Raw genomic sequence first — 23,247 nt, 5'->3', positions numbered from 1 at the left:
AGCCACATCTCCAAAACGCTAAACCTTACCTCAGCCAGGAGAAAAAATTCCCAGCATTTTTAACACATAAACAGAGCTTTCCCAGAAAGAACATCTCTACAAAGAGTACTTTTGCAACTCAAGTCAGTTGGGTGTTCTTTTTATTCCACTTTTACACAGAAATGTATTGCAGTTCACAAGAGTACAGTTTATAACTGCAGCATAATGCAGCATGAGTGTTTCCAAAAATTCTGTGCCACTCTGCCTTCATTCACAAAAACCAATATTATACATTGTGTGGCAGTCAGATAAAATACTGAAGAAAATTCTCAAATACAGCACACAGAGTAGAAGGAGAAAGGGCAAAAGGAAGAATGTAAAAGCTCTACACAAACCCAGAAAATAATCTAGGAAAAGCTTTCCACTCCCATCCCTCTGAATTTGGGACAACAGTGATGAGACCAAACACAATGACCCTTTATAAGTTCATCTCGGTTCTACCTTCAGATGAACTCCTTTGAAGTGACCTATGGAGTTTTCTTACAATGCACTCAAAGACAACAAATGTGTGTTCACAACCCTGTACAGTTACAGCCTATGCCAACATCATTTGTGCTCCTGTAATTTCAAGGCAATCACAAGGACAAAGCCCAGCCATGAACCCACCTTTCATGTGTCAAAGCAAAATCTCAATCTGCTTTTTGCTGCTCTCCCATGGAGATGACAAGACTTCCATTCTACAAGGGTCAAAATATCTTTGTTTCCTGAGAAGCTGTATGTGAGCAACTCCCAGCTTCACTGGACAGCACTAGGGTAGCATATGCAGATACACAACATATGTATAGAGAGACATAGCGACCAGAAGACACAAGACACAGATGTCACACATCTCAGAACCCAGAGCAGAAAAAGCCCCATGCTTGCACCACATTGTAACACAGTACTCACAACTTCCTTGCTTTCCTGACCCAGGAGAAGGGCTACGTGCATTTCAGCAAGAAGGTGACTTGTCTCCTTGACCAGGCCATTGAGTTACGGCAGAGAATAAGAGGGCCATGGTCTTGCCAAACAGCAAGTGAGACAAGAACTTAGCTGGGGACCCAGGGATTAACCCCACACTTGAACAGCAAAAATATACTGTTACTTGTCTGAGGAATCCTTTAGCTTCATCTGTTTGCTGTTTTCAGGGGGAGAAAAGTATTCATCTGACGAAAAATCCAAGGGTAAACTGCTGACAACACCTGCAAATGCAGATGAACTCTGAGGAAACCATTGTCACATGTTGTAGCCCACATTTCTTCCTATCACAAGACCTGAAGACTCTGGCTGTGCTGACTCCACACTACTTAAAGGAAAGACTATTGAACTGTTCTGCAGAGAGCATGCCTGGGTTGTTTGCTGCCACGTCCTCCAGGGTGATAGGGCCAAGGGGGAAATCCTGTTCATCGTCTGTGCCCCTGCCCATGGCACAGTGCTGTGGTGGCAGGCTGGGGAGGATGGGCTTCAGGAACTTGAACTCACTGTTGCCCGAACCTGTTATGAGGCTGATCTCATAGCAATAGGGGTGGGGCAGGGTGCCTGCAGCTGCTGCATCAGCCAGGCTGCTCTGCAAGTTTCCAGCACTGCAGAGTACTTGCCCACCCTTCAGCTCCTTTCTCTTGCAAACCTTGTGAACAACAAAGGCTCCCATAGATGCAAGGAAGAGAAGTGAGACAAAGATCAAAGAAATTATTAAATACATTGTCAGGGAGTCACCCTCATCCTCTGTGGCCAGGCTGCTGTGCGTTATGCGCATGTCTGAGAAGTCACTGAGCAGAAGTGCACTCAGAGAGGCTGTGGCTGACAGTGGTGGCTGCCCATTGTCTCGCACCAGAACAACAAGCTTCTGCTTTGCAGCATCTCTCTCGGTCACAGGCCTCCTCAGCCACACCTCCCCACTTTGGACACCCACCACAAACAGCCCAGGGTCGGTGGCCCTCAGCAAGTGGTATGATAGCCATGAGTTCTGCCCCGAGTCAGCATCAACAGCCACTACTTTGGTGACAAGGTACCCTGCCTCAGCTGACATGGGCACCAGCTCACTGAATGGTGGGCTGCTGTCCTGTGAGGGGTACAGCAACAGTGGTGCATTGTCATTCTCATCCACTACAACAAGGCGGACAGTGACATTGGCACTGAGGGCAGGAGACCCTGCATCAGAGGCACGCACTAAGACTTCAATCTGCTTCACTTGCTCATAGTCCAGAGGCCGCAACACAAACACATCCCCATTCTCAGAGTTCACAGAGATGCAGGAGCAAGGAGGCTGCTCTGTGGGGTGGGCTGGTAACAGGGAATAGGTCACCTTGGCATTGGGCCCTGTGTCAGCATCTGCAGCACTCACAGCTCCAGCAAGCACCGTGGGGACATTATTCTCATGCACATACATGGTGTATGAAGTCTGATTGAAGACAGGAGCATTGTCATTCACATCAGAGATGTCCACCGTGAAGGTCTGGGTGGTTGTGAGAGGAGGTGACCCCGCATCTGCTGCTGTGACACTGAGAATGTACTGTGCAGTCTCCTCCCGGTCCAGGGTGCTCACAGTCACCAGCTCATAGTAATTCTTATAGGCTGGTCGCAGGGAGAAGAACAGCTGGTCCTCAAGGGCACAGGAGATCTTCCCATTGGCTCCAGAATCCCTGTCCCTGACAGCAAAGAGGGCGACCACTGTCCCAGGTAATGCGTTTTCAGGGAGGGGGTTGCTGAAGGAACTGACCACCAGTTCTGGTGCATTGTCATTCACATCCACCACCTCCACCAACACCTTGCAGATTGCTGACAGGCCACCACCGTCTGTGGCCTGCACATTGAGCTCATGATTCTCTGCTGCCTCAAAGTCCAGAGGCTTTGTGAGTTTAATTTCACCACTTACAGGGTCAATTACGAATGCAGAGTCACTCTCAGCCACTGCTTGGCTGAACTGATAGGAGATGTCTCCATTAGGTCCTTCATCCAGATCAGTCGCCACCACGCTGAGAATAATAGAGCCTACTGGAGCATTTTCCAAAATGTGTGCAACATATAACTCCTGCAAAAACACTGGAGAGTTGTCATTTACGTCCAGAACAATAATGTGGATTTGCGTGGTCCCACTTCTGGGCGGAGAGCCCCCGTCTGTTGCAATGAGACTAAAACCCATCTCTGATTGCTCCTCTCTGTCTAGCGGCTTTTCCAAAACCAGTTCCACATATTTCTTGCCCTTAATCCGAGCTCCAAAAGAGATACTAAAGTACTCATTCTCTAGAGAGATGCTGTAAGCCTGGATGCTGTTGCTGCCAATATCCAGGTCCCGAGCGCCCACCAGTGGGAAACGCGAGCCCGGGTTGCTGGTTTCCAGAATCTTAAAAGTGACTTGTTCCTCCGGGAAAACGGGCGCATGGTCATTGATGTCCTCCACGGCCACCTCGACCCGCAAGAACTGCAGGGGGTTGGCCAGCACCAGCTCGAAGGGCAGCGTGCAGGTAGCGGCCTGCCCGCACAGCTCCTCCCGGTCCAGCCTCTCCGCCACGACCAGGCGGCCGGTGCCGCGCTCTAAGCGAAAGTGCTGCCGGCCGTCCTCCGAGGCCAGGCGGGCGCGGCGAGCCGAGAGCTGCGCCGGGGCCAGCCCCGCGTCCTCCGCCACGTTGGCTACCACCGAGCCGCTCTCCCCCTCCTCGGCTACGGAGTAGCGCAAGGGCTGGGAGCGAGCGTGCAGCAGCGACAGGAAAGCAGAGAGACAAAGCACTTGCCTTGCGATCGCCATGTCGGGCCGGTTCGGGACAGCCTCCGTCTCGCGGATCGCCCGCGCAGTCCTCCGCGGAAAGTGGCGCCCGGCTGCAGCGCGGCGGTGGGCCGGCCGGAGGGCGTTCTCCCTCTCTTCCCCCGTCTTTATCGCCGAGTCCACCTGGTGGCCCGGAGAACGACTGTCATCGCGCGGCAGCGACTGGCACGGGACACCGCTTACCGCCGCTCGCCGCCGCTGCTGCTTCCCGGCCGGGCTGGGCAGGGCTGGCCTGGCCTGGGCTGCGCTGAGCTGAGCTGGGCAGGGTGGGGCGGGTTCGACCGCCTCCCCGCTCGCAGCCGCTCAGCGACGCCTTGGCCGGGAGCGCCACCCTGCGGCCCGCCGCCAGACTGCGCCCGCCGCCGCTCGCTGCCTGCGCTGCCGCTTCGCACCGGCACACGGACCCGCGAGCACACGCGCGTCTGTGGCCGCTCACCCGCCTGGGGTCCCGCGGCAGGACGACTGCACAGCGCGCGGGGTAGTGAAGTGGAGGAACAGAGAGACAAGAGCCCTCCGGGGCCGCCGCGCCTTCCAGAGCGCACGAGAAGCGCCGGCGCCTGCCCCGTGTCTTTACTCGCTCTATGTAGCCCCCGGCTTCGTCTCCGCTTGGATTCCAGGAGGCCAATCCGTACCTTTCGGCACGACAGCCACAAAGTGTTTCCCACGGTACGACGAAGGCTGAGCACAGAGGGACAGAGCCGCCCTCCCCGGCCGGAGAAACCGGGCAAGGGCCTCCGTCGGGACATCACGCAGGTAACAGAAGGGCTCGGCGAGACATCGACTCAGGAATATCAGCCTGACAAACGGGAAGGAAGGCGGGTCATGACAAGGCTTAGGAGTGGACGCACGGGGCTGAGCTTTCTGGGTCGGTTTCCCTGTCACCAGCGGGCTGCGACCTCCACAGCGATTCTTCGTCCTGCCCGCCCCGATTCAGCGGTGAACGCCAGAGGTTACTGTTTCGTCCTCTGTCCAGGAGCGTATCTGAGCTGGAGAAAGCAGCGTGATGCCGGAGAAGCAGTGTCGGAGGGTGGCAGCTGCCCGTGCTCTCGGACCGACACAACCGGCGTTGGCAGCAGTTACAGCATCTGCGGCGCCTTATCGTTCTCGTCCACGATCACCAGCCGCACCGACACGTTGCTGCTCAGCGCCGGCGCGCCGCCGTCCTCCGCCCGCACCCACAGCTTCACCTCGCGCACCTTCTCGTAGTCGAACGAGCGCAGCGCGTACAGCGCGCCCGTCTCCGCCTCCACTGACACGTACGACGACAGCGGCGCGCCCCTCCCCCAGCCGGTACCCCCGGTCCAGCTCTCTCGCCGTCACCACACGATAACAGTACTCGAAGGACTTCTCTAGACCGAACGGTGGAAATACTCATCCGCCAACAGCATCGGCAGCGCTCTGGCGCGGGGCAGCGGCCAATGCATCGCAGCTCTCCCACTCCTGCTTAGCCAACACTGCTTGCTGCAGCCCTGCGCTTGCCAGCATACCTGACAGCAGTGCTTACAGAATCAGGGACATGCGTCTCTGAAAAGTCCTGCCCACTGCATTGCTTCCTATAACGGCATCTCCGACGAGCCACTCAGAAAGCTCAGCAGCTTGTCCAGGCCCTGCAGTGCACAAAATAGTCTCTCCCTCTCATAGGGTAAAAACAAGAATAAGCCATCCGGATATGAACTGCAGGAGACAAACGAACCGACGAACTGGAACTTCCCAAAAGGCCAGCAGTCTTACACTAAGAGGGGCTGGTTCCTTGTCATCTCACCAAGAGACACACGCTGATTCTCGGACCATGACAAATTCTGACTATAATAGTTCACACAATTGGAAGGTATTAACACAGATAAAACAATGTCCCTTTAGAAGTGGAGAACCTCGAGCATAGGAGCATCACACAGCACTCCAGCCATACAGAGCATGCCATGCAGACCCTGGTCATAGGAAAGAATGAGCACCCGCATTTCAGTCATGCAAGACATTACAATACTTATTTGCAAGAAAGCTATTTTCTTAATTATTTTGAGTGTCACAATAAAAAAATTCCCATATGGACCTCTCTATCACAGGTGAAGGTCTCACCTGTACCAAGTGGGAGTTCCCTGCAACTTCCTTGTTTACAATGAGTGAGATTTATCATTCTGCTACAAAATTTCTGTGGCACAACACAGTACAGGACATCTGAAGTCTGTACCTGATTTGAGATTGTAAGGAGCTGGGTGTCAGTCTCTTCCCAAGGTACAGGTGATAGCATGAGAGGAAATAGCCTCAAGTTGCACCAGGGGAAGTTTAGATTGTATACTAAGAAAACTTCATACATATGAAGTATTGTCAAGCATTGGCACAGGCTGTCCAGGGAAGCAGTTGAGTTGCCATCCCACAATGCAGTGCTCAGGGACATGGTTTGCTGGTGGACTTGGTAGTCTTCAGGTTAACAGCTGGAACTGGTGATCTCAGGGACCTTTTCCAACTGAAATGTTTCTATGATTCTACTCAGGTTAACTGGATAGCAAATAATTTCCACCTCTGTGTCACAGCCAGAAGCTCAGGGTTAAATAGACCCATAGATACCTTCCAACAATTCTATCCTCCCCAGAATTTTCCCCAGTGCTGTATTGTTTGTATCTCCAAATGGCAGAAATGTACCCACTCTACCTTCCTCAGACAGGGGACCAAATGAGAAAAAAACCTCCCAGCCTCCTGAAATCTTTAACAGAGATTTTCTAATAAGAACATCTCTACAAAGACTACTTTCTCAACTAAAGTAGGCATTCTTCTTATTTCACTTCTACACATAACTCTATTACAGTTCAGAAGGTCACAGTTTATGACTGCAGCACAACACAGCGTAAGGGTTTCCAGATGTTCTGTGCTACACTGCCTTCATTGAAACAATCTGTCATTGTACATCGAGTGACAGTCATTCTTAAGAGAAATGTGTAAGACAATGCTCAAAGATGGTTCTTAGAGCAGAAGGAGAACAGGCAAAAAGGAGAATATAAACCCAGAAACCAAGAAAATTACCTCAGGACAGTTTTCTACTCCCATCAAGAAGCCTCTGAATTTGGGAACAACAATGATATGAACAAAATCAATGGCCCCTTTCCAAGTTCATCTCGACTCTACCTTCCAACAAAATCCTTTGAAGCAACTTCTGAAATTTCCTTACAACACACTCAAAGACAATGAATGTGTTTTCACAACTCTGTATACTTGCCACCTTTTAGCAGGTAATTCCACTGCATCAAAATTTAACAAGTGGGACAGAAGACAAACTTGGCAAAAGAGGGAACTCCTCATAGAGTTCATGAGGAAAAAGAAATCGTATCATCTCTGGGAGCAAGGTCAGGCTTTGCAGGAAGATTGTAAAACTTTGATTTTTACATGCAGGGAGAAGACATGGAAGGCCAGAGACCAGTAGAGATGAAACTGGCCAGTGGTGTGTTGGGCAACAAGAAAGGCTTTTTAAAGTACATTAATAGCAAGAGGAGGTCCAAAGAAAACATTGGATTGATAGTTGTTGAAGCTGGTCACTTGACTGACAGTGATGAAGAAGAAGTGGAGGCACTAAAGCTTTTCTTGCCTCGGGCTTCAATTATACTGATAGACCTTGTGCTGTCCCATCCACTGAGTCAGAGGACCACAAGTTTGGGAACAGTGACTTTCAATTGGTGGACATTGAAGTTGTAAATGACCGGCTCTATCAGCTGAATGTACCCACGTCCATGGGATTGATGGGATTCATTCCAGAGTACTGAAAGGGCTGATAGATATTACAGGAGGACCTTTCTTGATCATCTGCCAAAGGTCTTGGGAGTCTGCAGACGTCCCTGCTGACTGGAAGCTGGCCAGGGTTCTTCCAACTTACAAGAAGGGCCTAGAAGCAGACCCAGGAATCTACAGACCTGTTTGTCTAACCTCAGTTATTGGAAAAAATATGGTGACAATCATAGTGGGCACTGCTGAAAGGCATTTAAAGAACAACACAATAACCAGGCACAGTCAACATGGGCTCACCAAGGGAAAGTCCTGTTTAACTATTGTGACCTTCTTCTGTGATAAGGTCACTTGCCTCACAGATAAAGGCAAGGTGGTCACTGTAGTTTTCCTGGATTTCAGTAAGGCTTTAGATACTGACCCTCGCAGCATCCTTCTGGACACATTGTCCAGCTGTGACATGAGCAGGTTGACGGTGCTCTGGGTGAAGAAGTGGCTGAAGTGTAGAGTTCAAAGCGCTGTATTGAATGGGGTGATCTCTCACTGATTACAGGCGTTTCTCAGGGTACATTTCCAGGCCCAGGTCCGTTTAATATTTTCATCAATGATCTAGACGCAAGTGGTTGTCATTGAAAAGAAAGAGTGCCCCTGTTTCAGTCATTCAAGACCTTTTAGGACTTTCCTGCATAAAAGAAATTCTCTTTGCCATTTCTGATGTCACAGTAAAAGAAGTTCCTATGTAGACTTTTTGCTTGCAGAGGGCTTTCTCACAAGCACCATGTGGGAGATGCTTGAACATTCCTTGGTTACAATTAGTTGAGCTTATCCTTCCACCACAGGATTTGTGCAGCACAGCAAAGTACAGGATAGCACCGCACAGGCCTGCACCTGAAGGAGCCTGTAAGGAGTTGGATGTCAGTCTCTTCCCAAGTAGTAAGTGGTAGGACAAGAGTAAATTTGCTTAAGTAGTACCAGGAGAAGTTTAGATTGGATATTAAGAGAAAAACATTCACCAAAAGGGTTGTCAAGCAATGGAACAAGCTCCCAGGAAAGCAGTTGAGTCACCATCCCTTGACATAGCACGCAGGGACATGGTTTAGTATTGGACTTGGTAGTTCTATGTTAACAGTTGGACTCAAATGGTCTCAAGGACCTTCTGGAACCTAAATGAATCTGTGATTCTACTTAGGTTAACTAGATAGTGGATCATTCACTACCCCGTGTGCAATGGTCTTACAGTCAGCAGCATTTCACCAGTCTGTCTTCAGGACTTACCTTTTCATCAGGTCCTTGTGAAAGGGACGGCTTTATTCCTCTGCTTTTCCTGAGAGCAAAGGCTCTCCCTGGTAGCTGTTTTCACCCATCAAATGCCACCTCCTGGCACTCCCCCAAGTACTTTCCAAAGAGACAAGTGTGCTGTCCATCTGCCATCCATCATCTGAAACTTCTACACAATTAGTGTCACAAACATTTTGTGCTCAAACACCTCAGAGTTCCCATCTGCAGCTGGAGTTGTCCAAAGAGTTGGAGAGGTCAGTCCACCCACCTCACTGCTTTGATGAAGTCTTTGCACACCCAGGGCAACTCTTAGGGCAGGGGCCAGTTTCCCCAGACCTGGATTGAACTGGGCCCTGTCACAGCCAGAAGCTCAGTGCTCTGAAGACCTGTAGACACCTGCTAGCAATTCCTTTCTCCTGCAGTTTTCCAGAAAGCTCTATCAGCTGTATCTCCAAAATGCAGCAATGTACCTGCTCAACCTTACCTCAGTAATGGAACAAAATGAGAGAAAAAATTCCAGCCTCCTGAAACCTTTCCCGAAAAGAATGTCTCTATAAAGATTGTCTTAACACACGGCATTGAGGTATTCTCTTTATTTCACTTCTACGCACAACGGTATCGTGATTAACAATGGTACAGTTTAAGAGTGCAGCACAACACAGCCAGAGTGTTCCTAAACATTCCATGCCACACTGCATTCTTTCAAAGTCTCTTACTACGCATGTGGTGACAGTCTTTCTTATGAGGAATAGGTAAGATAATACTCAAACACAGTTCACAAAGCAGAAAGGGCAAAAATTAGAATGCAAAAGCTCTACACAAACCCAGAATTTCATCTCAGGACAGCTTTGCATTCCCATTACAAAGCCTCTGAATTTGGGAACAACAGTGTCAAGACCAAACTCAACAGCCCCTTTCCAAGTTCATATCAATTCTACCTCTGACAAACTTCTTTGAAGTGAATTCTGGAGTTTCCTTACAATGCACTCAAAGACATTCAATGTGTTTACAGAACTCTGTACAGTTATAGTCTATACCAACATAGTTCTTTTTATTTAAGTTTTAGACATAACTGTATTGCAGTTCACAAAGGTACGGTTTACAATTGCAACACAAGACAGCTTGAGGTTTTCTGAAAATTCCATGTCACACTGCCTTCATTCACACAATCCGTTACTGTACATGGGATGAGAGTCCTTCTTAAGAGGAATAGGTTAAAGACAGTTCACAAAGAAGGAGAAAGGGCAAAAACAAGAATGCAAAAAGCTCTACACAAACCCTGCAAATCATCTCGAGACACCTTTCCAGTCCCTCCAAGAAACCTCTGAAATCAGGAACAACAATGACAGGACCAAACTCAGTGACCCTTACCAAGTTCATATGATTCTACGTTCAGACAAACTCCTTTGAGGTGACTCGTGGAGATTCCTTACAATGTATTCAGACAAAGAATGGTTCTTCGCCACTCCGTACAGTTACAGTCTCTAGCAACATTATTTGTGCTGCTGTAATGTCAAGGCAATCCCAAGGACAAAGCCCTCCTGCCCATCCCCCTTTCACGTGCCAAAACAAAGTCTCATTCTGCATGTTGCCACTCTCCCCTGGAGAAGCTGAGGGTGTTGTTTTACATGCATCAAAATACCTTTCTTGCCTGATGAGCTGAAACTCTGTGCATCAGAGTGGATGAATGTGAGCAACTCCCTGCTTCAGCAAACTGTACTAGGGCAGCATATGCAGACACAAAACCGCTCTATGGATGGACATAGTGACCAAAAGGCAAAACACACAGAGCCCACACATGTCAGAGACAGAGACATGGAGAACCCAGAGCAGAAAGAGCCCAGTGCTTGCACCACATCGTAACACAGTATTCACAACGTCCTTGCTCTCCAAACCCAGACAAAAGAAGAGGCCCATGGTCTTGCCTAACAGAAAAACAAGGACTCAGCAGGGGGCCTGAAACTAACTTTACTCTTGAAACATTAAAGAAATGGCTCCAAGAGAGCTGGAACATATTATTAACTGTCTGAGGGAGCCTTTAGATGATCCTGTTTCCTATTTTGAGGGGGATACAAGCCTTCACCTGAGTAAAATTCTAAGGGAAATCAATGTTGAAGATTGCAAATGCAGATTTACTCTGGAGACACCATTGCGACATGTTGAAGCCCACAATCTTTCCTATCATGAGGCCTCAAAACTCTGGCTGTGCTGACTCCACACTACCTAAAGGAGAGACTATTGAACTGCTCTGCACAGAGCATCCCTGGGTTGCCTGGTGCCACATCCTCTGTGGTGATAGGGCCACGGGGGAAATCCTGTTCATCGTCTGTGCCCATGGTGCAGTGCTGTGGTGGCAGGCTGGGGAGGATGGGCTTCAGGAACTTGAACTCACTGTTGCCCGAGCCTGTTGTGAGGCTGATCTCATAGCAATAGGGGTGGGGCAGGGTGCCTGCAGCTGCTGCATCAGCCATGCCTCCCTGCAAGGTGCCAGCACCATAGAGTACATGTCCACCCTTCAGCTCCTTTCTCTTGCACACCTTGCAAGCAACAAAGGCTGCCATGGATGCAAGGAAGAGGAGTGAAACAAAGACCAATGAAATGATTAAATACATTGTTAGGGAGTCACCCTCATCCACGATGGCCAGGCTGTTCTGTGGTAGGCGCACATCTGAGAAGTCACTGAGCAGAAGCACACTCAGAGAGGCTGTGGCTGACAGTGGTGGTTGCCCATTGTCTCGCACCAGGACAACAAGCTTCTGCTTCATGGGGACTCTCTCTGTCACAGGCCTCCTCAGCCGCACCTCCCCACTTTGGGCACCCACCACAAACAGCCCAGGATCAGTGGCCCTCAGCAGGTGGTACGAGAGCCACGAGTTCTGCCCCGAGTCAGCATCGACGGCCACTACTTTGGTGACAAGGTACCCTGCCTCAGCTGACATGGGCACCAGCTCACTGGATGGTGGGCTGCTGTCCTGTGAGGGGTACAGCACCAGTGGCGCATTGTCATTCTCATCCACTACAACAAGGCGGACAGTGACATTAGCACTGAGGGCAGGAGACCCTGCATCAGAGGCACTCACCAGGACCTCGAATTGCTTCATCTGCTCATAGTCCAGAGGCCGCAACACAAACACATCCCCATTCTCAGAGTTCACAGAGATGCAGGAGCAGGGAGGCTGCTCTGTGAGGTAGGCTGGTAACAGGGAATAGGTCACCTTGGCATTGGACCCTGTGTCGGCATCTGCAGCACTCACAGCTCCAACAAGCACCGTGGGGACATTATTCTCACGCACATACATGGTGTATGAGGTCTGGCTGAAGACAGGTGCATTGTCATTCACATCAGAGATGTCCACTGTGAAAGTCTGGGTGGTTGTGAGAGGAGGTGACCCTGCGTCTGTTGCTGTGACAATGAGGATGTACCGTGCAGTCTCTTCCCGGTCCAGCGTGCTCACAGTCACCAGCTCATAGTAATTCTTATAGGCTGGTCGCAGGGAGAATGATAGCTGATCCTCAAGGGCACAGGAGATCTTCCCATTGGCTCCGGAATCTCTGTCTCTGACAGCAAAGACGGCGACCACTGTCCCAGGTAATGCATTCTCAGGGAGGGGGCTGCTGAAGGAACTGACTACCAGCTCCGGTGCATTGTCATTCACATCCACCACCTCCACCAATACCTTGCAGATTGCTGACAGGCCACCACCATCTGTGCCCTGCACATTGAGTTCATATTTCTCAGCTACCTCAAAGTCCAGAGGCTTTGTAAGTTTAATTTCACCACTCGCAGGATCAATCACAAATGCCGAGTCACTCTGACCTACAACTTGGCTGAACTGATAGGAGATATCTCCATTAGGTCCGGCATCGAGATCGGTTGCCACCACTCTGAGAACCACAGAGCCCTCTGGCATGTTTTCCAAAACCTTCCCAACGTACACTTTCTTTGTGAAGACTGGAGCATTGTCATTTACGTCCAGAACAATAATGCAAATTTGGGTTGTCCCACTCCTGGGTGGAGAGCCCCCGTCCATCGCAATGACAGTGAAATGCATCTCCACCTTCTCCTCTCTGTCCAATGGCTTTTCCAAGACCAGTTCCACAAACTTCTCATCCTCACTCTGACCCCCGAAGGACACACTAAAGTACTCATTCTCGGGAGAGATGCTGTAAGCCTGGATGCTGTTGCTGCCAGTATCCAGGTCCCGAGCGCCCACCAGTGGGAAACGTGAGCCCGGGTTGCTGGTTTCCAGAATCTTAAAAGTGACTTGTTCCTCCGGGAAAACGGGCGCATGGTCATTGATGTCCTCCACGGCCACCTCGACCCGCAAGAACTGCAGGGGGTTGGCCAGCACCAGCTCGAAGGGCAGCGTGCAGGTAGCGGCCTGCCCGCACAGCTCCTCCCGGTCCAGCCTCTCCGCCACGACCAGGCGGCCGGTGCCGCGCTCTAAGCGAAAGTGCTGCCGGCCGTCCTCCGAGGCCAGGCGGGCGCGGCGAGCCGAGAGCTGCGCCGGGGCCAGCCCCGCGTCCTCCGCCACGTTGGCTACCACCGAGCCGCTCTCCCCCTCCTCGGTTACGGAGTAGCGCAGGGGCTGGGAGCGAGCGTACGGCAGGGAGAGGAAAGCAGAGAGACAAAGCACTTGCCTTGCGATTGCCATGTCGGGCCGGTTCGGGACAGCCTCCGTCTCGCGGATCGCCCGCGCAGTCCTCCGCGGAAAGCAGCTCCCGGCAGCAGCGCGGCGGAGCGGAGGGCGGCCGCTCTCCCTCTCTCCCTCCTTTATTTCTCGACAAGTCCGGCTGCCCACACTGAACGCAGCTGCCGCAGTCCGGCAGCGGATGGCACGGGGCACCGCTCACCGCCGCTCGCCGCCGCAACTGCTGCCCGGCCGGGCTGGGCTGGGCTGGGCTGGGCCGGGTCGGGCTCGGCAGCCTCCGCGCTTGCAGCCGCTCGGCGACGCCTTGGCCGGGAGCGCCACCCTGCGGCCCGCCGCCAGACTGCGCCCGCCGCCGCCCGCGCTTACGCTTCGCACCGGCATACGCGCGGCTGCAGCCGCTCGCCCGCCTGGGGTCCCAGGGCATAACGGGTGCACAGCGCGCCGGGGAGGGAAGCAGCTGGGACGCAGAGATGAGAGCCTTGAGGGGCCACCGCGTCAGCCCGAGCGCACGGGCAGCGCCGCCACTTGCCCGCCGTCTTGCCCCTCTCCCCTTCCCGGAGTAAGCAAATAGTGTGTGCCCCTGGCTCCAGGCAGGCCAGTCCATACCTTTGGAGAAACACAGGGACAGCAAATACAGGGCGTTTACCACGGGCACTGTCCAGCGGAGGCTGCACCCGGAGGGACGGAGCCTCTTAACCCGGTCGCAGAAACCCGACAAGAGACTCCGTCGGAGCCCCACGCGGGGAACAGAAGCCCTTGGCGCTACGTAAACTCAGGAGTCTCAGGCTAAGGAAGGTGAATGGAGGCTGGTTCCAGGAAGGCGCAGGCGTGGACTCGCGTAACGGCTGGCTAGTCAAGCGGCTGATCAGAAGGAGAGGCTGAGCTCCGTGGATCGGTTTCCCTGTGGCCAGCGGGCTGCGGCGTGCACAGCGATTCATAGTTCTTGCCCGTCCCGACTCAGCGTTGCTGAGGAACGGGTATTGGCTTCTGTTCGAGGCGCTGATCATACACTATTCATAGTGGTAAGCCAGCTCCAGAGTGCCCGTTGCTGGCCCGGTCCACACTGTCGCTTTCGAAATCTCTGCGAGAGTAACAACAGGCAGAGGGCAGCAAAAGCCGTGCCGGAGGTGAGCATGGCAGAGCTTGACTGAAGAACTGTCGAAGACGGAGAGGAGGAGAAACCCAGAACGAGACGTAGCGCAGGGAGGCGATGACGTATGTGGTGAGCAGGTCTCCCTGGACGCCAGCGGTTACTGCTTCGTCCTCCGCTCCGGAGACTAGCTAAGCTAGAAAAAGCACCGTGATGCCATAGAAGCAGTGTCGGAATGCGGCTGCTGCTCCCGCTCTCGCACTTCATAAATGGCGTCGAGGGCGGGTACAGCACCTGCGGCGCGTTGTCGTTCTCGTCCACGATCACCAGACGCACCGACACGTTGCTGCTCAGCGCCGGCGCGCTGCCGTACTCTGCCCGCACCCACAGCCCCACCTCGCGCACGCGCTCGTAGTCGAACGAGCGCAGCGCGTACAGCGCGCCCGTCTCCTCCTCCACCGACAGGGACGACGACAGCGGCACGCCCTGCACACGCCCCTCCCCCAGCCGGTACCACACGCGTGCGTTCTGCCCCCAGTCCGTGTCCCACGCCCGCACCCTCCACACCAGCGCGCCCGCGGCGTTGTCCTTGGGCAAATGGGCCCTGTAGCGCGCCTTCGCAAACTCCGGCGCGTTGTCGTTCACGTCCAGCACCCGCAGCCAAAGCACCGCGCTGCTCCACAACTCCGGCTACCCACCGTCCACCTACCACACCGTCACCTTGTACTCTCTCACCTCCTCCCGGTCCATTTTCTCGCCAGCACCAGTCGGTAACACTCCTCGAAGGGCTTCTCCAAACGGAACAGAAGCGACACTCGCATCCGCCGACAGCAACTGCAGCGCCCTGGCGCTGGGCAGCAGCCACTACATCGCCGCCCTCCCACATCTGCTCAGCCAACAGCGCCTGCAGCTGCCCCACGCTTGCCTGCAACCCTGACAACAGTGCTTACAGGATCAGGAGCATGCGTGCGTTCAGGAGAGTCTCTCTGAAATGTCCTGCCTACCATATTGCTTTCTAAATGGCACCTCCGATGAGCCCCTCGGGAAAGCTCAGCGGTGTTTTCAGGCCCTCCAGTGCAGGAAATAGCCCTTAACCTCTCATAGGGTAAAAACCACAATAAAACATCTAGTTATGAATGGCATGAGACACACAAACCCTCGAGCTGGAACAACCTGAGAGGCAGCAGTTGTACACGAGGAGCTGCTTGTTCCTCCTCATGGCAGTAAGAGAGATGCAGCTCTCTAAGTGTCATTCACAATTCAGGCCCTTATAGCTCACACTCCTGGAAGAAATGAGCAGAAATAAGCCTACCTCCCACCAGATGAGGAGAACCCTGAGCAGAGGAGCAGCACACAGGACTGCAGGCACACCCAGCATGCCATGCAGACCCCAGTCATAGAGAAGAATGAATGCACCCAATTCATTTTTTCAAGCTACTACAGAACTTTCCTGCAGAAAAGCAATTCTCTTCATCATTTCTGCCGTCACAGTAAAACAACTTTGCATGCAGATTTTTTTTTTCTTGTATGTGGCTTTCTCACCTCTACCACAGCAGAGCTGCCTGCACATTCCTCAGACTTGAGATTATTGCTCTGCTACAAAATTTGTGCAGAACAACAGGCATGAGACAGCACAGACGTGCTGAAAGGAGGTTGGAATTAGGTCAGTGTCAGTCTCTTTTCTCAAGTAACAAGTGATAGCATGAGAAAAATATGGCTTCAAGTTGTGCTCAGACTACCCACACAGGTATTCCAGCAGTTCCTTCCTCCCAACATTTCCCTGAGCCCCCCCCCCCTAAATCCATTTCCAATGACAAAAAGAGAAAAAAACTCTCAGCATCCTGAAAACTTTGACACAGCGTTCCCAGAAAGAACGTCTCTACAAAGACTACTCTCTCTATTCAAGAGGGCATTCTTTTATTTCACTTTTAGACATAAATGTATTACAGTTCACAACAGCACAGATTATAACTGAGGCTCAAGACAGTATGTGAGTTTCCAAATATACTGTGCCACACTGCCTTCATTCACATAATCCATTATTATACATGGGGTGACAGTCCTTCTTAAGAGGAATAAGTAATAAAATGCTCAAAGACAGTTCACAAAGGAGAAGGAGAAAGGGCAAATAGAGGAATGCAAATGCTCTAACACAAAACCAGAAAATTGTCTCAGGACAGCTTTCCACTCCCATCAAGAGGCCTCTGGATTTGGGAGCAAAAATGATAAGACCAAAATCAATGGCCCCTTTCCAAGTTCATCTTGATTCAGCCTTTAGAAAAAATCCTTTGAAGAAACGTGTTGAGTTTCCTTACAAGACACTCAAAGACAATGAATGTGTTTTCAGAACTCTGTACAGTTACCGCCTTTTAGCAGGCACTTCCACTGCATCAAAATTTAACAAGTGGGACAGAAGACCTGCTTGGCAAAACAGGGAACTCCTCAGAGAGTTCATGAGGAAAAAGAAATCATATAATCTCTCGAAGGAAGGTCAGGCTTTGCAGGAAGACTGCAGAGCTTTGGTTCCTATATGTAGAGAAAAAACGTGAAAGGCCAGCGATCAGTAGAGATGAAACTGTCCAGAGGTGTGTCAGACAACAAGAAAGGCCTTTTCAAGTACATTAATAACAAGATGAGGTCCAAAGAAAACATTAGATTTGTAGTTGTTGAAGCTTGTCGCTTGACTAACAGGGAAGAAGAAGTGGAGGTATTGAATGCTTTTCTTGCCTCGGGCCTCAATTATACTGATAGACCTTGTACTGTCCCATCCACTGAGTCAAAGGACCACAAGTTTGGGTACAGTGACTTGCCATTGGTGGACACTGAAGTTGTAAGGGACCAGCTCTATCAGCTGAATGTTCACAAGTCCATGGCACTGATGGGATTCATCCCAGAGGACTGAAAGAGCTGGTGCATGTTACAGGAGGACCCCTCTTGATCGTGTGCCAAAGGTCTTGGGAGCCTGCAGACGTCCCTGCTGACGGGAAGCTGGCCGGGGTTCTTCCAGTTTACAAGAGGGTGTGAGGACAGACCCAGGAAACTACAGACCTGTTTGTCTAACCTCAGTTATTGGAAATAATATGGTGACAATCATAGTGGGTACTAATTAAAGAACATGGGCTCACCAAGGGAAAGTCCTGTTTAATTTGACATCCATCTATGATAAGGTCACCTGCCTCACAGATGAATGGAAGGCAGTGGCTGTAGTTTTCCTGGATTTTAGTAAGGCTTTAGATACTGTCCCTCACAGTATCCTTCTGGACACTTTAACCAACTGTGAGAGGAGCTGGTTCACAGTCGCCCGAGTGAAGAAGTGGCTGAAGTGTAGAGTTCAAAGCACTGTATTGAATGGCATGATCTCTCACTGGTGACAGGGTACATTTCTAGGGCCAGCTCTGTTTAATACTTTCATCAATGATCTAGATGCAGACCCTTGTCATTGAAAAGAAAGAGTGCCCCTGTTTCAGTCATTCAAGACCTTTTAGGACTTTTCTGCAAGAAAGAAAATCCCTTTGTCATTTCTGGTGTCACAGTAAAAGAAGTTCACATGTAGACTTTTTGCTTGCAGAGGGCTTTCTCACCAGCACCATGTGGGAGATGCTTGAACATTCCTTGGTTACAATGAGTTGAGTTTATCCTTCCACCACAGGATTTGTGCAGCACAGCAAAGTACAGGATAGCACCGCACAGGCCTGTGCCTGGAAGGAGCCTGTAAGTAGTTGGATGTCAGTCTCTTCCCAATAGCAAGTGATAGGATGAGAGTAAAATTGCTTAAGTCACACCAGGAAAAGTTTAAATTGGATGTTAAGAAAAAATTCTTCACCAAAAGGGTTGTCAAGCACAGGAACAAGCTCTCCAGGGAACCAGTTGAGTCACCATCCTTTGATGTAGCACGCAGAGACATGGTTTAGTGATGGACTTGGTAGTTCTCTGTTTACAGTTGGACTCAATGGTTTCAAGGATCATTTCCAGCTGAAATGATCCTATGATTCTACTGAGGTTAAGTGGACACTGGACAATTTGCTCCCCATGTGCAGCCATCTTGTGGTTAGCAGCACCTCACCAGCCCATCTTCAATACTTACTTTTTCATCAGGGCCTTGTGGAAGGGACGGCTGTAGTCGTCTGCATTTCCTGAGAGCAAAGCCTCTCCTGGTAGCTGTTTTCACCCACCAAATGCCACCTCATGGCACTCCATGAAGTACTTCCCAAAGGAACAAGTGTGCTGTTAATCTACCATCCATCTTCTGAAACTCCTACAGCTTTAGTGTCACAAACACTTTGTGCTCACACACCTCCCAGTTCACATCTGGAGCTTCAGCTGTCCAGAGAGTTGGAAAGGTCACTCCCAACACCTCACTGCTTTGACGAGGCTTTTGCACACCTGGGGTCACTCTTAGTGCTGGGATGTGTTTCTCCTGATGTGGATCAAACTGGGTCCTGTCACAGCCAGAAGCTCAGTGCTCTGAAGATCCGTAGAGATCTGCCAGCAATTCCCTTCTCCCACAATTTTCCAGAAAGCTCTACCAGGTGTGCCTTCAAAATGCAGAAATGTACCCGCTCAACTTTACCTCAGTAAGGGAAGAAAGTGAGAAAATAAAAATCCAGCCTCCTGAAAGCTTTCTTCAAAAGAACATATCTACAAAGACTGTCTCCACACACAGCATTGAGGTGTTTATTTCACTTTTACACACAACGGTATTGTGGTTAACAATGCTACAGTTTATAAGTGCAGCACAACACAGCCTGAGTGTTTCCCAATATTCCATGCCACATTGCACTCTATCAGTCTGTTATTATACATGGGATTGCAGTCCTTCTTAAGAAGAGTAGGTAAGACCATGCTCAAACACAGTTCACAAAGCAGAAGGACAAAGGGCAAAAAGGAGAATGCAAAAGGTCTCAGCAAACCCTGAAAATCACCTCAGAGAGCTTTGTACTCCCATCATGCAGCCTCTGAATTTGGGAACAACAATGACAAGAACAAATTCAATAGCCCATTTCCAAGTATATCATGATTCTATCTTCAGACAGACTCCTTTGAAGTGAATTCTGGAGTTTCCTTACAATACACTCAAAGACAATGAATGTGTCTTTACAACTCTTTACAGTTACAATCTATGAGAAGGTTGTTTATGTTGCTATAATTTCAAGCCAATCCCAAGCAGACAGCCTGTGTGTGCACCTTCATCACATAAGCCAAAATCTCATTCTGCATGTTGCTGTTCTCCCCTATAGAAAACAGGATTGCTGTTTTCCAAGAGTCAAGATATCTACATTGCATCACAACTAGTTGGATGTGAGCAGCTCCCTGCTCCAACAGACAGCACTATGGCAGCATATGCAGCCACAAACTGGCAGCATGGACAAACATAGTGACCAGAAAGCAAAACACACAGAGCCTCTACATCTCAGACACAGAAACATCCAGAACCCAGAGCAGAAAAAGGCCCATGCTTGCACCACAGGGTAACACAGTACTCACAACTTCCTTGCTTTCCTGACCCAGGAGAAGGGCTATGTGCATTTCAGCAAGCATGTGGTCTGTCTGTCCAATGGTGCCATTGTGTTACAGCAGAGAAAAAGAGGCCCTCTACAGCACGTGAGACAGGAAATTATCTGGGGCACTGGAACTAGTCCCACTCTTAAAGCATTTCAGAAACAGCTTCACCACAGCTGAAACATTGTTTCCTAGCAGAGAACCATTAGGGGATTTTGGTTGTTGTTTGGTGGGTTTTTCTTTTTTGAGGGGAAGACAATCTTTCCCTGTACTTAACATTTGAGGCAAATCAGTGACACTAATTGTAAATTGAGATCTACTCTAAAAGAACCATTGCCATATGTTGAAGCCCACATCCCTTCCCCTCATGAGGCCTTAAGTCTCTGACTGTGCTAACTCCACACTACTTAAAGGAAAGACTGTTGAACTGCTCTGCAGAGAGCATCCCTGGCTGGGCTGGTGCCACATCCTCCAGGGTGATAGGGCCATGGGTGAAATCCTGTTCATCACCAGTGACCACACCCGTGGTGCAGTGCTGTGATGGCAGGCTGGGGAGGATGGGCTTCAGGAACTTGAACTCACTGTTGCCCGAGCCTGTCGTGAGGCTAATCTCATAGCAATAGGGGTGGGGCAGGATGCCTGCAGCTGCTGCATCAGCCATGCCTCCCTGCAAGGTGCCAGCACCATAAAGAACATGCCCATCCTTCAGCTCATTTCTCTTGCACGCCTTGTGAACAACAAAGGCTCCCATGGATGCAAGGAAGAGGAGTGAAACAAAGACCAATGAAATGATTAAATACATTGTTAGGGAGTCACCCTCTTCCTCCACGGCCAGGCTGCTGTGTGTTATGCGAACATCTGATAAGTCATGGAGCAGAAGCACACTCAATGAGGCTGTGGCTGACAGCGGTGGCTGCCCGTTGTCTCGCACCAGGACAATGAGCTTCTGCTTCGCAGCATCTCTCTCTGTTACAGGCCTCCTCAGCCGCACCTCCCCGCTTTGGGCACCCACCACAAACAGCCCAGGATCAGTGGCCCTCAGCAGGTGGTATGAGAGCCACGAGTTCTGCCCCGAGTCAGCATCAACGGCCACTACTTTGGTGACCAGGTACCCGGCCTCAGCTGACATGGGCACCAGCTCACTGGATGGTGGGCTGCTGTCCTGTGAGGGGTACAGCAACAGTGGTGCATTGTCATTCTCATCCACTACAACAAGTCGGACTGTGATACTGGAACTGAGGGCAGGAGACCCTGCATCAGAGGCACTCACCAAGACTTCAATCTGCTTCACCTGCTCATAGTCCAGAGGCCGCAACGCAAATACATCTCCATTCTCAGAGTTCACAGAGATGCAGGAGCAGGGAGGCTGCTCTGTGGGGTGGGCTGGTAACAGGGAATAGGTCACCTTGGCATTGAGACCCACATCAGCATCTGATGCACTGACAGCTCCAACAAGCACCGTGGGGACATTATTCTCACGCACATACATGGTGTACGATGTCTGGTTGAAGGCAGGTGCATTGTCATTCACATCAGAGATGTCCACTGTGAAGGTCTGGGTGGTTGTGAGAGGAGGTGACCCCGCATCTGCTGCTGTGACACTCAGGATGTACTGTGCAGTCTCTTCCCGGTCCAGCGTGCTCACAGTCACCAGCTCATAGTAATTCTTATAAGCTGGACGCAGGGAGAAGAACAGCTGATCCTCAAGGGCACAGGAGATCTTCCCATTGGCTCCAGAATCTCTGTCCTTCACATTAAAGAGGGCGACCACTGTCCCAGGTAATGCGTTTTCAGGGAGAGGGCTGCTGAAGGAACTGACTACCAGCTCCGGTGCATTGTCATTCACATCCACCACCTCCACCAACACTTTGCAGATTGCTGACAGGCCACCACCATCAGTGGCTCGTACGTTGAGCTCATATTTCTCTGCAGCCTCAAAGTCCAGAGGCTTTCTTAGTCTAATTTCACCACCCACAGGGTCAATCAAAAATGTGGAGTCACTCTGGCTCAATGCTTGGCTGAACTGATAGGAAATGTCCCCATTAGGTCCTGCATCCAGATCTGTTGCCACCACACTAAGAACAATAAAGCCCTCTGGTGCATTTTCCAAAACCTTCCCAAAGTACACTCTCTGTGTGAAGACTGGAGAATTGTCATTTACGTCTAGAACAACAATGTGGATTTCTATAGTCCCACTCCTGGGTGGAGAGCCGCCATCCATGGCAATGAGACTGAAAACCATCTCTGCCTGCTCCTCTCTGTCTAGCAGCTTTTCCAAGACCAGTTCCACGTACTTCTCATCATGACTGTGACTCCCAAAAGACACACTAAAGTACTCATTCTCGGGAGAGATGCTGTAAGCCTGGATGCTATTGCTGCCAACGTCCAGGTCCCGAGCTCCCTCCAGGGGGAAACGCGAGCCCGGGTCGCTCCTTTCAGGGATCTTAAAAGTGACTTGTTCCTCCGGGAAAACGGGCGCATGGTCATTAATGTCCTCCACGGTCACCTCGACCCGCAAGAACTGCAGGGGGTTGGCCAGCACCAGCTCGAAGGGCAGCGTGCAGGTAGCGGCCTGCCCGCACAGCTCCTCCCGGTCCAGCCTCTCCGCCACGACCAGGCGGCCGGTGCCGCGCTCTAAGCGAAAGTGCTGCCGGCCGTCCTCCGAGGCCAGGCGGGCGCGGCGAGCCGAGAGCTGCGCCGGGGCCAGCCCCGCGTCCTCCGCCACGTTGGCCACCACCGAGCCGCTCTCCCCCTCCTCGGCTACGGAGTAGCGTAGGGGCTGGGAGCGAGCGTGCGGCAGGGACAGGAAAGCAGAGAGGCAAAGCACTTGCCTTGCGATCGCCATGTCGGGCCGGTCCGGGACAGCCTCCGTCTCGCGGATCGCCCGCGCAGTCCTCCGCGGAAAGCGGCACCCGGCAGCAGCACTGCGGCGCGCGTCCCGTGTTCTCCCTCCTTCTTTTTCGCCGAGTCCGGCTGGCTACCCGGAGGGCGCCTGCCGCGGCCCGGCAGCAGATGGCACGGGGCACCGCTCGCTGCTCGCCGCCGCAACTGCTTCCCGGCCGGGCTGGGCTGGGCTGGGCTGGGCTGGGCAGGGCCGGGCCGTCCTCCGCCGCCTCGCAGCCGCTCGGCGACGTCTTGGCCGGGAGCGCCACCCTGCGGCCCGCCGCCAGACTGCGCTGCCGCCTCGCATCCACACACGGACCCGCGCGCACACGCGCGGCTGCAGCCGCTCGCCC

General features: G+C 51.5%; 3 protein-coding genes across 3 annotated transcripts; all 3 read right to left on the bottom strand.

Moving 5' to 3' along the window:
• Nucleotides 1-1,321: 1,321 nt before the first annotated feature.
• Nucleotides 1,322-3,781, bottom strand: LOC308045848 (protocadherin beta-15-like; the record flags this gene model as incomplete). Its single annotated transcript, XM_080353357.1, has 1 exon — nt 1,322-3,781. The coding sequence occupies exon 1, from the start codon at nt 3,761-3,763 to the stop codon at nt 1,322-1,324; it is 2,442 nt and encodes an 813-aa protein (XP_080209483.1). The 5' UTR covers nt 3,764-3,781.
• Nucleotides 3,782-3,926: 145 nt separating this feature from the next.
• Nucleotides 3,927-13,428, bottom strand: LOC308045847 (protocadherin beta-15-like; the record flags this gene model as incomplete). Its single annotated transcript, XM_080353356.1, has 4 exons — nt 10,994-13,428; nt 4,862-5,059; nt 4,414-4,577; nt 3,927-4,243 (listed from the first exon to the last, which is right to left on the bottom strand). The coding sequence occupies exons 1-4, from the start codon at nt 13,423-13,425 to the stop codon at nt 3,927-3,929; spliced, it is 3,111 nt and encodes a 1,036-aa protein (XP_080209482.1). The 5' UTR covers nt 13,426-13,428.
• Nucleotides 13,429-20,414: 6,986 nt separating this feature from the next.
• LOC308045846 (protocadherin beta-15-like) lies at nt 20,415-22,859 on the bottom strand (the record flags this gene model as incomplete). Its single annotated transcript, XM_080353355.1, has 1 exon — nt 20,415-22,859. The coding sequence occupies exon 1, from the start codon at nt 22,854-22,856 to the stop codon at nt 20,415-20,417; it is 2,442 nt and encodes an 813-aa protein (XP_080209481.1). The 5' UTR covers nt 22,857-22,859.
• Between the last annotated feature and the right edge of the window lie 388 nt (nt 22,860-23,247).

The sequence above is a fragment of the Nesoenas mayeri genome, assembly GCF_963082525.1.
Source record: "Nesoenas mayeri genome assembly, chromosome: 14".
Classification (NCBI taxonomy): Eukaryota; Metazoa; Chordata; class Aves; order Columbiformes; family Columbidae; genus Nesoenas; species Nesoenas mayeri.
The sequence above is the reverse complement of the archived record's forward strand: the minus strand, read 5'-3'. Positions and strand labels throughout refer to the sequence as shown.